The sequence below is a fragment of the Stigmatopora nigra genome, chromosome 3 (assembly GCF_051989575.1).
Source record: "Stigmatopora nigra isolate UIUO_SnigA chromosome 3, RoL_Snig_1.1, whole genome shotgun sequence".
In the NCBI taxonomy this organism is placed as follows: domain Eukaryota; kingdom Metazoa; phylum Chordata; class Actinopteri; order Syngnathiformes; family Syngnathidae; genus Stigmatopora; species Stigmatopora nigra.
Genome location: NC_135510.1, coordinates 18,300,673 through 18,316,463, shown reverse-complemented (window position 1 = coordinate 18,316,463; position 15,791 = coordinate 18,300,673). Strand labels below are relative to the sequence as shown.

Here is a 15,791-nt window from a genome sequence, read left to right as displayed (position 1 = left end):
AGAAGTAGCCATTTTACGACCAAACAAGCATACAAAAAAATTAACACAACCATTATTCTTCCCTATCACTAAGTTCCCTTTCAGCTTTCAATTTAAGTCCAAAACTATTATTCTTATATAAAATATCATGATATACCTTCCAAAAATATCCCAAACCATGTAGCAATGATATGTTAACAGTTCATCATTTCAAAGTGTCCTTATTCAGTTGGCTGCCAAAGCATATTAGCATATTAGCATATTAGCGCAAGGTCGGTACTAGCGACACAAAGGCGGACATGGCATCGCAACCTGTTGTGTAGCATTTAGCATGCTACATTCATTCAGGTTTTTTTCAGTTTGTCCAGGGGTTTTACAATCAGTTCAAATCGGAAATAAGGAACCCCAAGGACACTTTGTTGCCGGGCAGATCGTCAGGCATCAGCAAGGCGTCGGTTGACGACCCGAGTGGTCGCCACCCTCCCCTTGCTTTCTCCGCCTATCCTTTTCCCGCCACCTGATTTCCGGAATCGGACCCCCGCCGTCGCTATCCGAAGACGACGGGGACGTGGTGTCCAACGGGTGTGTCGGGGCGCTAGCCGCTAAGGGATTAGCCTGAGAGAGGGGTCCGAGTGGGGAGTAGCGCCGAAGCGAGACCCCTTTAAGGTTCAGCGCCAGATCCAGAACCAGTTTTCTAGTTGGCCGAGGGTGGGGTCCGGTCAAAGGGGGCGGTCCGGATGCCGCGTCGCTAGGCCCGGGCGCCTCCTGATTCGGCGCCGACCCCTCTAGGCTCTCGCCTGATTGGTAGGATTGAAGAGAGGCGGAGCTATCTGAAGAGAACTCCGGTGGGTCGGCGTCCTCAGAGCGTCCCCGGATACATTGGGGGTCTAGGTCGCCGCCCCCCGCGGTTCGGTAGCTTTGAAGCCCCAAGTTGACGTGCGTCCCGGTGGGTGGGTCAAGAAGGGGGGCGTGGCCTCTCGGACGGCCATCCCGGCGGAATAGTCGACGCCACAAGTGCCCGAAACGGCGCCGCGATGTGGAGGAGGCGGAAGATCGGCGACTGGTGTGACGTCGGAGTTGGCGGCTCATGGCCGAGCGGAGGTTTTGCAACATGGAGGCCTGAAAAAGATCCAAAAATAGTCATATATGAGCCGTACTCTGTATTGAGTCATTGTTTTTTTGTCCGACAAATGAGGCTTATATGCGAGTAAATACAGTAAATAAGTGTCAAAGTGGCGGTCCGGGGGCCAAATGTGGCCCGCCGCATCATTTTGTGTGGCCCCGGGAAAGTAAATGATGAGTGGTGACTTTTAGTTTTAGAATCAAATTAAAATGATAGATATAAATGTATATTAAATTTTCTGATTTCCCCATTTTAAATAAATAATTGTCATTTTTAATCATTTTTTTCTGTTTTTAGTTCAAAAATCATTTTGTAAAATCTAAAAATATATTTTAAAAAAGCTAAAAAAATCAAATTCAAAAGAAGTGTATAGATGTATATAAAATTTCCAGATTTTCCCCCTTTTATGTCAGTAATTGAAAATTTTTAATCATTTTTTTCAGTTTTTAGTTCAAAAATAATTTTGTAAAATCTAAAAATATATTTAAAAAAAGCTAAAAAAAATCTAACTCAAATAAAGAGGATAGATGGATATTAAATTTCCTGATTTTCCCCCTTCTAAATCAATAATTGTCATTTTTTAATCCATTTTTTGTGTTTTTAGTTCAAAAATAATTTCGTAAAATCTAAAAATATATATAAAAAAACCTAAAATAAACATTGTTTCATATCTACAAAAAACCTAAATATTCAGGGTTTTTAATCCAGTTCTTTTAATCCATTTATAAAAAAAAATCTAAATATTATATCTAAAATGGTCTGACCCACCTGTGCAGGGTTGTAGGCGGGGAAGTCATCCACAGGCGGAATAAGTCCCTGCGCTATGAGCTGTCCGTAGGAAGGGGGCGCCTCCCTCCGTCCAAACTCCGCCTCCATGCGTGACAATTGCGTCTCGAAGGCTCGGAAGTCCCGTCCGCGGATGGCGTGTAGTTTGAGTGCGCATCCCAACGCCACCACTAGGAGGAGGCCGCACACCAGGCTGCCAATCAAGGCGGCAGTGATGACTTTCCGGGGGACGGCGGTGGGACAGTCGCGTTCGTCGCTGCCGTCCGGGCAGTCCTCTTGACCGTCGCAGCGCCAGGTTTCAAAAATGCAAAGGTTGTCGCCACAGTGGAAGTTTCCCGGCTGGCAGTCGAAGCAGTTGCTCTCGTCCGAACCGTCGGGGCACCTTGTGAAAAAAAAAGAACATTTGGGAATGTCAAACTATTTTTGGAACGACCGCATATTACTAAAATTTGTGAAAGGAAACTATGGGTTGCCAGATCTTCCACCAACGACCCTTTGGATTTTGCGACGTACGTGCCTGTACGATAGTTTCGTCACCGGACGTTTGGTCCGTACTGTTTAATATTTACGCACTGTTGAATATCTAAGTACTGTTTAATATCGAAGTACTGTTTAATATATAAGTATTGTTTAATATCGAAGTACTGTTTAAAATCGACGTACTGTTTAATATCTAAGTACTGTTTAATATCGAAGTACTGTTTAATATCGAAGTACTGTTAAATATCGAAGTACTGTTTAATATCGAAGTACTATTTAATATTGAAGTACTGTTGAAACCAGCTCTCAAAATTATATTCATGCGAGATAGAGATCTAAATATCTATTGTTTTAAACAGTACTTAGATATTCAACAGTACTTAGATACTAAACAGTACTTAGATACAAAACAGTACTTAGATACTAAACAGTACTTAGATACTAAACAGTTCTTAGATATTACACAGTACTTAGATACTAAACAGTACTTAGATAGTAAACAGTGCTTAGATAGTAAACAGTGCTTAGGTATTAAACGGTACTTAGGTATTAAACGGTACTTAGATATTAAACGGTACTTAGATAGTAAACAGTACTTAGATCTTAAACAGTACTTCAATATTAAACAGTACTTAGATATTAAACAGTAGAGATTCAACAGTACTTAGATACTCAACAGTACTTGGATACTCAACAGTACTTAGATACTCAACAGTACTTAGATACTCAACAGTACTTAGATACTCAACAGTACTTAGATACTCAACAGTACTTAGATATTCAACAGTACTTAGATATTAAACTCTATCTCGCAGCATAAGAATGGAACTCCTTATAGGTAAAGCAGGGTCAACTGTACCTCTTCTGGTTGTTGCACCGCTCCGACGGGGGGTAGCAGGCCCCCGCGGCGTCTCCGCCACACGGAAAGTGGCCCTCGGGACACGCCGAGCAGGACGATTCATCTCGGCCCGAGGGGCAGTGCCAGTAGCCGTCGCAACGCTGGCGTTCCGAGTAGCAACCCTGCTCGCTGCCGCAGGGACGTTCGCCGGGAAAGCAGTAACCTTTGACCTGTAACACCAAAGACAAACAAAAAAATGGAGAACTCAGGGCAAAATACGGCAAGTTTAAAGTTGAACATCTTAATTTTAATTAAGGTAAAAAGCGTAGCGGTGTCCACTCTTATTTGTTTTTGGTGTTTTACAGCCACTCTATCTTTTTTTTTAAATGACATTTTAATATTTCTTAATACATTCCTTTTGACTTGACTTTGTAATTTATACTTTTTACTTTATTTTGTACTTTATACTTTTTTACTTTACTTTGTAATTTATATTTTTGACTTTATTTTGTACTTTATACTTTTTTACTTTACTTAGTACTTTATACTTTTTAGTGTAATTTGTACTTTATACTTTTTACTTTACTTTGCACTTTATACTTTTACTTTACTTTGTAATTTATATTTTTTACTTTATTTTGTACTTTATACTTTTTTACTTTACTTTGCATTTTATACTTTACTTTGTACTTTATACTTTTGACTTGACTTTGTACTTAATACTTTTACTTTACTTTTTACTTTACTTTGTACTTTATACTTTTTACTTTACTTTGTACTTTTTACTTTACTTTGCACTTTATACTTTTACTTGACTTTGTACTTTATACTTTTACTTGACTTTGTACTTTATACTTTTACTTGACTTTGTACTTTATACTTTTTACTTTATTTTGTACTTTATACTTTTAATTGACTTTGTACTTTATACTTTTACTTTACTTTGTACTTTATACTTTTACTTTACTTTGTACTTTATACTTTTTACTTTGTACTTTATACTTTTACTTTACTTTGTACTTTATACTTTTGACTTTAATCATGAGTGATGAGTATGTTAATACTTTAGCCCCCCTTTTGTTTCATATGTACTGTAACAGATGCACTTGTATATCAGCACTTGTATATATATACAAGTGCTATATACTTGCATATATAGCACTTGTATACTTGCATATGTATCCTATCTTGTACTGACCCCACCCATCTGTCACATTTTTAAAGTCAATGTGGCCCGCGGGCCCACAGTTTGCCCACCCCGTTGCACTACCTGGTAGGTTGCGTTGAAGCCATGTCCCGGACTTTTCATCTTAGCCGTGTAGAGCACGCTCATCTGTCCCCGACTGGACTCCAGCACGGTTGTCCGACGGTTGTCATGATAGGACAACGCCTGCAGTAGGTTCTCCACCCGCTGGGGAGCGCCATCGTACACATGCAGCGAATCCCCGGGTCCCAGCCGCAAATCCATCCGTAGTAGGATGGGTTTAGGGTCCCGGGTGTCCAGCACCCAGGAGCACCGCAGCTCGCCCGAGGCGGGGCGGAAATAATCGGGCGAGGCGAAGGAACCGTAGAAGTGACTCAGCCGTTTCCCGCACGCCGCATCGGGACATCCCAACTCGTCGCTGCCGTCCGGGCAGTCGCGGGAATGGTCGCAGCGACGGGCGGCGGGTAGGCAGCGAGTGGAGCGGCCCCAGGCGCAGGGGAGAGTCCCACGGGGGCAAGGACCCGTCTGGGCCTCGGTGGGCGGCGGCGAGCAGCCTCGTTCGTCGCTGGCGTCGCCGCATTCGTCCTGAATGTTGCATTTCCAAGAGTGTGGGACGCATTTGCCGTTCCCGCATAAGAACTCGTCCGATTGGCAACTGCTTTGACCTAAGTGACCTGCGGGTTATCCATTGGATGTAAAAAAAAAATGGGTTAGGATTGTTTATGGGTGTCAAAGTGGCGGCCCCGGGGCCAAATGTGGCCCGCCGCATCATTTTGTGCGGCCCGGGAAAGTAAATTGTGAGTGCCGACTTTCTGTTTTAGGATCAAATTCAAATGAAGAGTATAGATGTATGTTAAATTCCATGATGTTGTCCCTTTTAAATCAATAATTGTCATTTTTAATCATTTTTTCTGTGTTTTTAGTTCAGAAATCATTTTGTAAAATCTAAAAATATGTAAAATAAAGCAAAATTATTATTTTTTTCGAAAAGAGGGTAAATATTAAATCCATAATATGATAAAATCCTTGTTTTTTAAAGATATAATATTTAGACATTATAAAAAAATAGGATTGAAAGAACTATTTCAAAAGCCCTAAATATTCAGGTTTTTTAATATAAATATGCAAAAATGAAAACAAAAATGAAAGATGAAAATATTTAATTCTGTTCATACAGTATTAATTAGCTATAAAATGCGGGCCGGATTGAACCCCCAGGCGGGCCACTTCCAGCCCCCGGGCCGCACTTTGGACACCCAATAACATCAAAGCTGATATCTAATTAGGTCCAATTACCTTTAATGTAGGACATGTGAAAGCCCTGAGCTTGTCCCGATCCATTGACTTTGGAGTGGAAGTAGAGCCAAGCTCGCCCCCTGCTGGTGATGAAAGGGCGTGGCCGCAAAGAGCCACACAGACGCTGCGAATCCGGCGGTCCACCTGCCCAAGCGGATGACGTCATCAGCAGCCAATCGCCCGACTCGCAGTTCCCGGGCTCGCCGACATCAAACGCCCGAAAACTGAAGAAAAAGTTAAAAATGATAAGTTTTTTTCCAGGTTATTTTAAGTGTGTGTATGTGTGTATATATGTGTGTGTATATATGTGTGTGTGTGTGTATTACCTAATGGTAATGATCTCTCCATGTCCCGCTTGAATGGTCCAGCTACAATTAAGTCCAGGGGGGTAGTTTAAAGGCCAGGAGGGGCTAAAGATCACACCCCGGCGCTCTGTGTGGAGCTCCGCCCTCTCGCCGCAACCTACCGCATGTAATATGTATAAGATAAGTACTAAAATTACCCATACGTATAATACAGAAGAAAAAAAATCGTATTTTTTCGCATATATAAGCCAAATTTGTAATAAAAAATGATTTTAACTGATGTGGGCAAAGTAACATTTACTATTTGTGGTTATTTTCAGTTTTGCCATTGACTTTAAAAATTTGACAGATGGGCCGGGGTCAGCATAAGATAGGATACATATAAAAAAGTGCATCCGTTAACAGTACATATGAAACATAAACAGAAAAAAGGACTAAAGTACTCATCACTCATCGTTAAAGTAAAAAGTAGTATAAAGTACAAAGTAAAGTAAAAAGGAATGTATTAAAAATATTAAAATGCCATTTAAAAAAAGGTAGAAGGCCTGTAAAACAAATAAGAGCGGACAGAGCTACTGCCTCTGGCGTGACAGCGCCATCTTGGGGTAAAAAATAAAATAAAAAATATATATTAAAAAAAATAATAAAATTGGACAACGTCGGCGGGCCGGATTAAAAAGCCTAATGGGCCGTGTGTGGCCCGCGCGCCATATTTTGCCCATAGAGACATAGACGTTCATCTTTATATAATCTTATTGCCGTCAATGGGAATGAAAACCGATGATCTTGCATCAATGTGTGTGTACTCTACAGTGACGTATTGCTGATATAATGTATCAGCATCCTCCTAGCGGGGAAAGGCCATCCCTTGTTTTCACACACTAACAGATCATTTATCCACCGCAGATCAATACAGCAACGTGTGTGTGTTAGTATGTTTGGGGGTGACGTCACCACAACAAAAGCCCACCTCGCTTTGCCGTGAGGACCCCCCTGGGTAGGATAAAACGACCTCCCCCCACTAACATGACGGTCGATGGTTGTTATTAAGAAGGATTGTGAGCATCACTCGTGTTGATGGTGATGCATCGTTTTTTTTTATTCTCACCTGAACGCAACTCGGCGTTGCAGCTCGCCAACGCGAACGCGAGCACCAGCAGCATCCCAAGCGGCACCGTCGCCTCCATCCAGCCGAGATTTGGACTCCTATCTCGGATACGAGAGTCTAACAGCCCCCGGTGGGGCGTCCATCGGTTTTTCAGAGGAGCGAAGCCGGCATGTTGAATGGTTTTAAAAAGCCATTGTGTGTCCTTTAGTGACTCCGCAGCGACGGGGTGACTAAAGGTGCAATAAATTACATATCCGGTTTAAAGCTTCAAAATAAAACGATGTTTGTGGGGAAAAAGGGGAGATTTGATGGAAGGCACTCGCTTTAAACAGAATCATAATTTATGTAGTTTATTATTAGACGTCTGGTGATTTTTTAGTAGGATTATTCAGATTATTTAGCATGATTATTTTCCATTGTGGTCTTAATTTGAAGACCATAGAGTTTTATATCCGTGATAATTTTTGCTTTTATGTTACGTGCTGCACGATTCAAGTTAGCTAAATTGTCTTTAGTTTTATATGCAGGTGTGCCATGACAATAATTAATAAAAGGATGATTCAATATAATAACGTACGTTGGTTGGCAAAACATTGTTTTCTTCCGTCTTTATCTTTCTTTTAAAAAAAACAACAACTTTGAAATCAGATACAATGATACAATACGTTCTTGGCGTCATAATTTTAAATGTGAGATTTGATTGTAATTCTGACTGTTATTAAGTAAGTACTACTACAGCAAAGCCCATTACAAAAGGCACCGCTGGGATTCGAACCCAGGATCTCCTGTTTACTAGACAGGCGCTTTAACCAACTAAGCCACGGCGCCACATACAAACCGCCGTGGAATTTTAGAATATATACGGTATATATTCATACTGGTCGGAATAGTGAGTTGTCAATGTACCAAATGATTTAAAACGCATAGAAAACGTTTCATATATATTTTTTTAAAACATGTTTTGTGATTAGAGGTCTAACGATGCCAAAACCTTATTTTTTAAAAATAATTCTGACTGTTCTCTATTATTAAAACAACTTCCTAAACACTTAAAAAAAATACGAGTTACTTAAAATGGAGAATGTGACTTTACCAGTTAACTTCTGTCAAGTCTACAATTACATTTCAGCATCTTATATAATTAAGAAATGCCCACAATTGAGTAATGCACTCATGTACATTTCCATCTTTAATAATGACGCCATAGCAATGATTCAACAATTTATTCAACTGAATTCATTTTTGAAGTGTTTTCACGTGACTCTTGTGAGTGCTGAAACCATCACTTTTTATATATTTATATAGAACTTTTTTTTCCTTTTTTATACATGCACATGGTCTCAACATAGATGCAGGCTTTTATCTTTTTTTTTTTTTTAAATCCTGTCTGCATTTGCGTGTTTTTTTATGTATGCAATTTCATTTTTAACTTTAGTTCAGTTTCATTTTCCCAATTTATTGTCACTCAAATCACATTAAATGACTGTTTTCATTGTTATACACAATCTGGGTTTAAAAATATAAAGATGAAGTGGCAAGGGAAGAAAATAAGACAATTACAGATCTACCCAAAAAAAAAAACAAAGCTGCAAAAATCCTATGTGAAAACTGCACGTGTGAATGTGTCCTTTAAATTATTGTAAATTCTATAACAAAAACAGAAAAAAAACAACGCAAAACTCAAAACAAGAAACATTCCGCTGCCTTGTAGGAAACGGCAGGATGTTTTTTTTTTTTTTTTGCAGCCGGGGCAGCCGCCACGTTTAAATAAACAAAGAAATAAAGTCTATTTCTGTGGGCCCCCGTCCGCCCGCCTGTGGCCGCCGTCGGGCTACTGGTGAGCGCACTGGACGCCGGGACCGTGATGGCCGCCCTCCTCGTCCGAGCTGTCGTTGTAGGCTTCCCGGCGTCCCCCCGACGACGAGCCCTGGCTGACGTCGTAGTCTTGGAGGTCCACCTCCTCCGTGTCGCCTGTGATGAGTGGCGCATCCGACCGTGAGGGAAGCATGTCCTCCAGCTCCTGTTGGGCGAAGGGTAGATCGTTAGCATACCTGTCAACCTTGGCTAATAGCTTCCCTTATCTATGATTGCAATTCCTGATAATAAAGAGTATAAACATAACTAGGAACACACCGAATTTTCTCGCAATCAATTAAAACGGCCTTAAAATTGTTGAATTTGACAATTTCTCACGTATAAGCCACCCCCCAATTCACAATTTTCACCTCCATTTTCAAGCTGTTGATGGGAATGGCCTTAAAATGGTTGAGTTTGACAATTTCTCACGTATAAGCCACCCCTGATTGACAATTTTCACCTCAATATTTATTCCGGTAATAGGAATGGCCTTAAAATTGTTGAATTTGACAATTTCTTGAGTATAAGCTGCCCCTGATTCATAATTTTTACCCCCATATTCATGTTTTTTTTAATAGGGAGTACAAATGTGTTACTATGAAAGGAAAATCTTAAGAAAAATCATTGCACTATTTTTTAGGTATTGTATCAATCATAAGCAAATTATTAGGGCAAATATCATAAGGAATTAATTTGTCCAGTTATGGTTGTTTTCTTACTGCAAAACTGAAAATAACCACACAGTAAATGTTAATTTGCCGAGATCTACTGGTGAAAAAAAGTATAGCAAGTATTGTTCGCATATAAGCCACACCCATGATTGTCATTTTGTTTGTTACAAATACGGCTTATATGCGAGAAAATAGTTATACTCTGATATGGCGCACTTAAAAGTCCAAAATTTTCTCTAAAATGAACAGAGTGCCCAATCATAGATTTTCTAGATGTCACAGTATGACGCTAACAGCTTGACTCTCTTGGTACATTGCTTGCTGACACTATATTTATGTAATTAAAACACAGAAATTACTGGTGCCTGCCCAAATTTTTTTATACGGCGTACACAATTTGAAATGATCTAAAAACTTATAAAATACGGGAAAAAAAAAGGTACAAGTTGCCAGGTATGCATTAGAAACGGGGCCTTACCACCAATTTTTCGGGGCTGATCCAGTTGCTGGCCGGGAACTGCACTTCAAACTTGACGTACAGGTCCCCCTTCTCGAAGGGGTTGCGGTACTGCGGCATTCCTTCCCCTCGGACCACCCGGACCGAGCCTGGGGAGAAGGGGTTGACGTCGTTTTTAAAATCGATTCCTTTTTTTCCCAGCACCGTGTGTGTGTGTCCGCCTCACCTGGCTCGATGACCTTGCCGGCGGGGTGCTTGACCACAATCTGTCTGCCGTCTAAGTGTTTGAGCATGAACTGGAAGCCGCACAGCGCCTCCACCAGGCCGATCTTGTGATTCATGAAAAGGTCGTTGCCGTCTCGCCGAAACGTCTGCAAACCAAAAAATATAATGAAAAAAACATACATACATATACACAAATAAAAAAATAACCTACATTGTCTGTATATAAACATTTCCATCCATAGAAAACTGAATCTGACATGCCATAGGTTCGATATACTTTTTTTGTGAAGAGAATAAAACATGTTAAATTCCCAGGCTAATAAAATGTATGACTGAAAAGCTAGCTAGGGCTAGCTAGCTATCAAGGCAACGTGTTAGCGCTCAGGTTGAGTGCTGGGAATCAGCAGCTGGCCCTGACAATGAAAATTTGTCAGCTGTGGCTGTTTACAATAACAACACTGGGAAGAGAATCCAAAAATTGGGTCTTCTGTGTCGATAATGAACAAAAATTTTAACCAATTTTTTTGCTGGACCGTATTTATTCGACTATAATGCGCAGAATTTTGTACCAAAAAAACTGAAGCTAAGTTTTACATTATAATGGGAGACGTAAAACCGTCTTTGTCCACTAGCGGCGTCAACAAAAGGGTTAAAGACAACCATTTACCTCGTTCTCTTTCTCCTGCAGCACCAGAACGATGTCACCAGGCTCCACCCCCGGCGCCTGATCGGCCTCGCCGCCAAAGGTGATCTTCTGGCCGTGTTTCATGCCCTTGTCCACGTGAACCTCCAAGATCTTCACCTCCTTCACCACCTTCTTGCCCTCGCACTTTTTACAGCGGTCTTTCTCGCTGATCACCTCACCTGAGGACGCAAGATGCCCGCATTTGAAGGCACCCATGTTTGGACGGACGCCATTTTTTAGGCTGGATTTGACCAGTGTTTGGACGTTTGGTCGCCAGTCTTTTGGTCCCCTTTGGTCGCCAGTCAAATGGTGACAGAGAGTTTACTGTTGAAACCAGCTCTCAAAATTATATTAATGAGAGAGAGTTTAATATTTAAGTACTGTTTAATATCCAAGTACTGTTTAATATCCAAGTACTGTTTAATATCCAAGTACTGTTTAATATCCAAGTACTGTTTAATATCTAAGTACTGTCTAATATCTAAGCAGTTTAATATCTAAGTACTGTTTAATATCTAAGTACTGTTTAATATCTAAGTACTGTTTATTATCTAAGTACTGTTTCATATCTAAGTACTGTTTCATATCTAAGTACAGTTTAATGTCTAAGTACTGTTTAATGTCTAAGTACAGTACTTAGATATTAAAATCATGAATATAATTTTAAGAGCTGGTTTCAACGAAAAACTTTGTCACCATTTGACAGTGGACCAAAAGACTGGCGACCAAACGTCCGGTCACAGATTTGACCCCTCACCTTCTCCGTTGCAGTCAGTGCAGACGGACTGCATCTGTTGCACCATCCCCGGCGCCAGCTGCCTGATCATGATGCGCATGCCGCGCCCCCTGCAGGCCGTACACTTCTGCACGGCGCCGGTCTTACCGCCCTGCCTGCGAGGCGGTCACGAAACATGGCGTTGGGAAGCGGCGCGGGAAGGGTTAGGCGGGGGGCGGGGTTTAACATACCCGTTGCAGGTGCTACAGAGCACGTTTTTGCTGAGTTGCAGCTTGGTGGTCTTGCCGTTGTAAACGTCCTCCAGTGAGACCCTGTGGGGGAAAAACAATGGTTAGGACATTTATTTTGAATCTAATTTAATGTAATTTAATTTTTTTCCAACAAATCATCCATCATACTTGAGCGGATGGACCATGTCCTCGCCTCTCCGCCGCCCGCCATTGCGCGAGCGTCCGCCTTGACCGCCCATGAAGCCGAAGAGGCCGCCGCCGAATATGTGGGAGAAGATGTCGTCCATGCCCGGTCCTCCGCCGCCGCCCTCCCGCAGGCCTTGCTCGCCATAGCGGTCGTAAAGCTCTTTCTTCTCGGGGTTGGTGAGCACCTCGTAGGCGAAGCTGATTTCCTTGAACTGGAGTGGTAGAATGGGAGAGGCTTATTGGGTTAACTGGTTTTTATGGCACCAGTGAAAAAGCAGCAATACCTGTTGTTTTGTGTTTGGTAACATTAATTAATACCATGGCCAAAATATATTACCGTATTTTCAGATATTGACTGCCTCTGCGTATAGGCCACACCCCTAAAATCGACGAAGCCCCACCCTTAAAATCGTTGAATTTCACAATTTCTCCCGTATAAGCCACACCCATAAAATCATTGAATTTCACAATTTCTCGTGTAAGCCGCACCCTTAAAATTGTTGAATTTCACAATTTCTCTCGTATAAGCCGCCCCCTGATCCACAATTTTCACCTCCATATTCATGCTTTCAATAGTTTTTTTTTAATGAATTCATTCATAGACATTAAAATAAATCCTGTTTGGCATTTTATCCGTTTATCTTTTCTCTGTATTAAAATAAATGACCAAATCGGACACATTGTCTTGCGTTTTGTCTTTGTCACCATGCAGTTTTGTGCATGTCAAGTCTAATTTGTGCGCATGTAAACCGTACCCTCATTTCAGTAAAAAAATAGCGAAAAATACGGCATATATGCGAGAAAATATGGTAGGTCACATCTAAGCCACTCGTGTTGACATTTGGCACAGCTTCTTGTCCAGGGACTTTTTTCTCTTTTAACTAAGCGCAAATACCGAGTTAAAAATTAAAAGTAACCCACGACACTAAAACATCGAGCTGTTACGTCAACGAAAAACACAAGTACACAATGTCAGTTCAATACCAGCCCGACGGGACAGGTTGCGGATAATTGTCGACGGCTGTGCCTGACATTTTGAAGTGGGGAGACAAAGCGACCATTAGTTTTAAAGCCATCATATCATATATTCTCTTTTCTAATCAAGATATCAGTTACTTTCATAATTGAATAATGTGGAAAGTCATTTATTGACTTATTCATAGTTCAAGTTTGAAGTTTCAAATCACCCAGGCCCTAGCAGCCATCTTGGAAAAACACATTGCATCACAATTTTCATTTGTTGATCTGTATGGACCAATAGCGTAAACGGTTAAGTTAAAAAACAACAACATAAAAAGCCCACAACAAACCCCTCCGTACAACTATTTTCAAAATGTTTAAATCCAAAAAGGCATTTAAGGTATGCGCTGCAATTAAAATTAATCTCTAATGAAGGCTTAAAGGGGTCAATGAACCCTCTAGCCAAAACCTCTTGAGAACACATTGAAATCCCTGTCAACCTCGGCCAATCGCTACCCGTATTAAGCGATAATAAAATGCATTGCAGCACATATTTACGTAAAAACTATAAAAAAATAGTTCCTCAAAAGTGAATGGGGTGCCCAGTCAGTCATTGCACTACATTAAAGATTCTGCAGATGTTGCTGTGGGACTTTGACAGTTTGACTGTCAATGTACATTGCTTGCTGACTCGCTATATTATGTATATAGTGAAAAGGCTGAAAGCATGACAACATTAGCCATCGACGGTGATGTTTTCCTCTGCTCCCAGTGACCAAAACAATCCGGATTAGATCCAAAATGGAGGAATACGAGATCAGTTTCACCAAAAAAAAACCCTTTCCCCCCATACAAAAGTTGTTATACGGCGCACCCAATTTGTAATGATAACAAATCATTTAAAATACTTATAAGTTGACGTCTTTTACCTTGTCACCAGCATTGGGGTTCTTATCCGGGTGATATTCTTTGGCCAATTTCCTGTATGCCTGAAAAGATAAAAAATAAGACAAAATGACTATCAGTCGACCAGCACATGTCCCGTCACGTCATACACTGATGACGCAACTACACGTGACGAAATCGAAAGATTATCTGGTTACAAGATGAACCCAAAGACAAATTACATTTAGAAAACGATCAAATTTATTCATCCATACTTGGCTTCTGGTATAAAATGGCGGCTTTGAAATGTTGTATAAGAAACATGAGAAATGCTATTAGCATCTGAAGCTAGCGATAGGCGCAATGACCCGTATCTACAAAGAAAACGCTTAAAACAAATTATCTATGAATAAATAATATAAATGGATCCTGTCAATCATCATCGAAACGGCGACATCTTCATAACCAATAAACGGTGACATTTTTATTACGTATACACGAAGTTGAAATCGTACAAATTAAACAAGCAGATTGACGTCAATGGTCTAAAATAAGTGACCGCGCCTGGTTTGTTTATTCAGTTTATTATTTTTATTATCTTTATTCTCCTCTTTTTTTATGTTTTTCTACATTATAGGCTGATAAATTATCTCTTGACGATCATCATGGCAATCAGCAACACCTGTGCGGTTGCTATGGGAGGTCAAACGCGAAAACGCTAACACAAAAATATCTAAAAAATAGATTGTCTTTTTACTAACTTCGTATTAAATCGAAAAACCGTTTAAAAGGCCACATTGACGCCTTGGATGACATCGTCACAAACACGAGCATCCAGGCCGGCGAACGAGCTAGCATTAGCTCGCCATGCTAACGACGCACTTCCTGATTCCATTTTTTTTTCATACAAGCGCCCCGGCAAGTCAAAGGCAGCCCGGGCATCGGGTGTTGTTCGCCGGCTTTTTCGGGCAAGGCCGCTCTGGCCCGGCACGGTTTACCTTCTTCAGTTCGTTCTCGGAGGCGGACGGCGAAACGCCGAGGAGGTCGTAGAGCTTCGTGTCGGCAACATTGGCCATGTTTGTCGCTGCGGATGTTGCTTTCAGCGCGGAGGTGGACGGACAAAGAGACGGCGCCGGGTGGAAAATGTTTCGTTCGCCTTACGCTTCTCCACTTCCGGTGGGTTTCAACGCTCCATCCACCCGTGATTGCCCTCTAACGCCGGATGAATGCTATTGCACCAGCAAGGATGTCCACTTTACACGCCATGCCAACCCACTTCTTTTTCTTTTTATTTTTTAGACATACGTAACTTTACTCGTTTTTATTTTACCACTGTTTCCTGTATATGAATATTTATTATTATTATTTATTGATTGTGATTCTGATATTGACGTCCATCCATTCAATAGGGATGGCAGCTACTAGGCTATATAATATATAATATATACATATATAAATTATAAATAACGTTTTTCGTGATTTTATTGCGTGGCTTTTATGACTGTGCACTTAGTGGTAATATTTGGATCTATAAGAGGATTTAAGTCTTAGATTGACTAATCCTGATAAAGTGGTTTGAGATATATTGAATTTCATATGCTATCTTTAAACTCCTTACATTTTAAATTGCGCTAAAAAGCATTAAATTATGGTTGATGCCCTTGAAAATGACGAAATAAACCCTTGCAACACTGTTTAAAAATGTTTAAATGTACAATAAACAGCAAAAACAAATACTACAAAAGTAAAATATATCTCAGATAAAGAAATATATAAGTGA

General features: G+C 40.7%; 2 protein-coding genes and 1 non-coding gene across 3 annotated transcripts; all 3 read right to left on the bottom strand.

Moving 5' to 3' along the window:
- Positions 1–11: 11 nt before the first annotated feature.
- Positions 12–7,339, bottom strand: lrp3 (low density lipoprotein receptor-related protein 3). The gene is made up of 7 exons (XM_077713209.1): positions 7,120–7,339; positions 6,033–6,168; positions 5,707–5,930; positions 4,477–5,084; positions 3,228–3,436; positions 1,871–2,270; positions 12–1,098 (listed from the first exon to the last, which is right to left on the bottom strand). The coding sequence occupies exons 1-7, from the start codon at positions 7,196–7,198 to the stop codon at positions 421–423; spliced, it is 2,334 nt and encodes a 777-aa protein (XP_077569335.1). The 5' UTR covers positions 7,199–7,339; the 3' UTR covers positions 12–420.
- A 534-nt stretch (positions 7,340–7,873) lies between these two features.
- On the bottom strand, positions 7,874–7,947 carry trnat-agu (transfer RNA threonine (anticodon AGU)). Its single transcript has one exon. It is a non-coding gene; the product is annotated as a tRNA-Thr (tRNA).
- Positions 7,948–8,327: 380 nt separating this feature from the next.
- Positions 8,328–15,223, bottom strand: dnaja2a (DnaJ heat shock protein family (Hsp40) member A2a). The gene is made up of 9 exons (XM_077713698.1): positions 15,010–15,223; positions 14,056–14,115; positions 12,149–12,378; positions 11,981–12,061; positions 11,772–11,905; positions 10,997–11,193; positions 10,331–10,475; positions 10,126–10,253; positions 8,328–9,139 (listed from the first exon to the last, which is right to left on the bottom strand). Exons 1-9 carry the CDS (start codon positions 15,085–15,087, stop codon positions 8,951–8,953), a joined length of 1,242 nt encoding a protein of 413 aa, XP_077569824.1. The 5' UTR covers positions 15,088–15,223; the 3' UTR covers positions 8,328–8,950.
- Between the last annotated feature and the right edge of the window lie 568 nt (positions 15,224–15,791).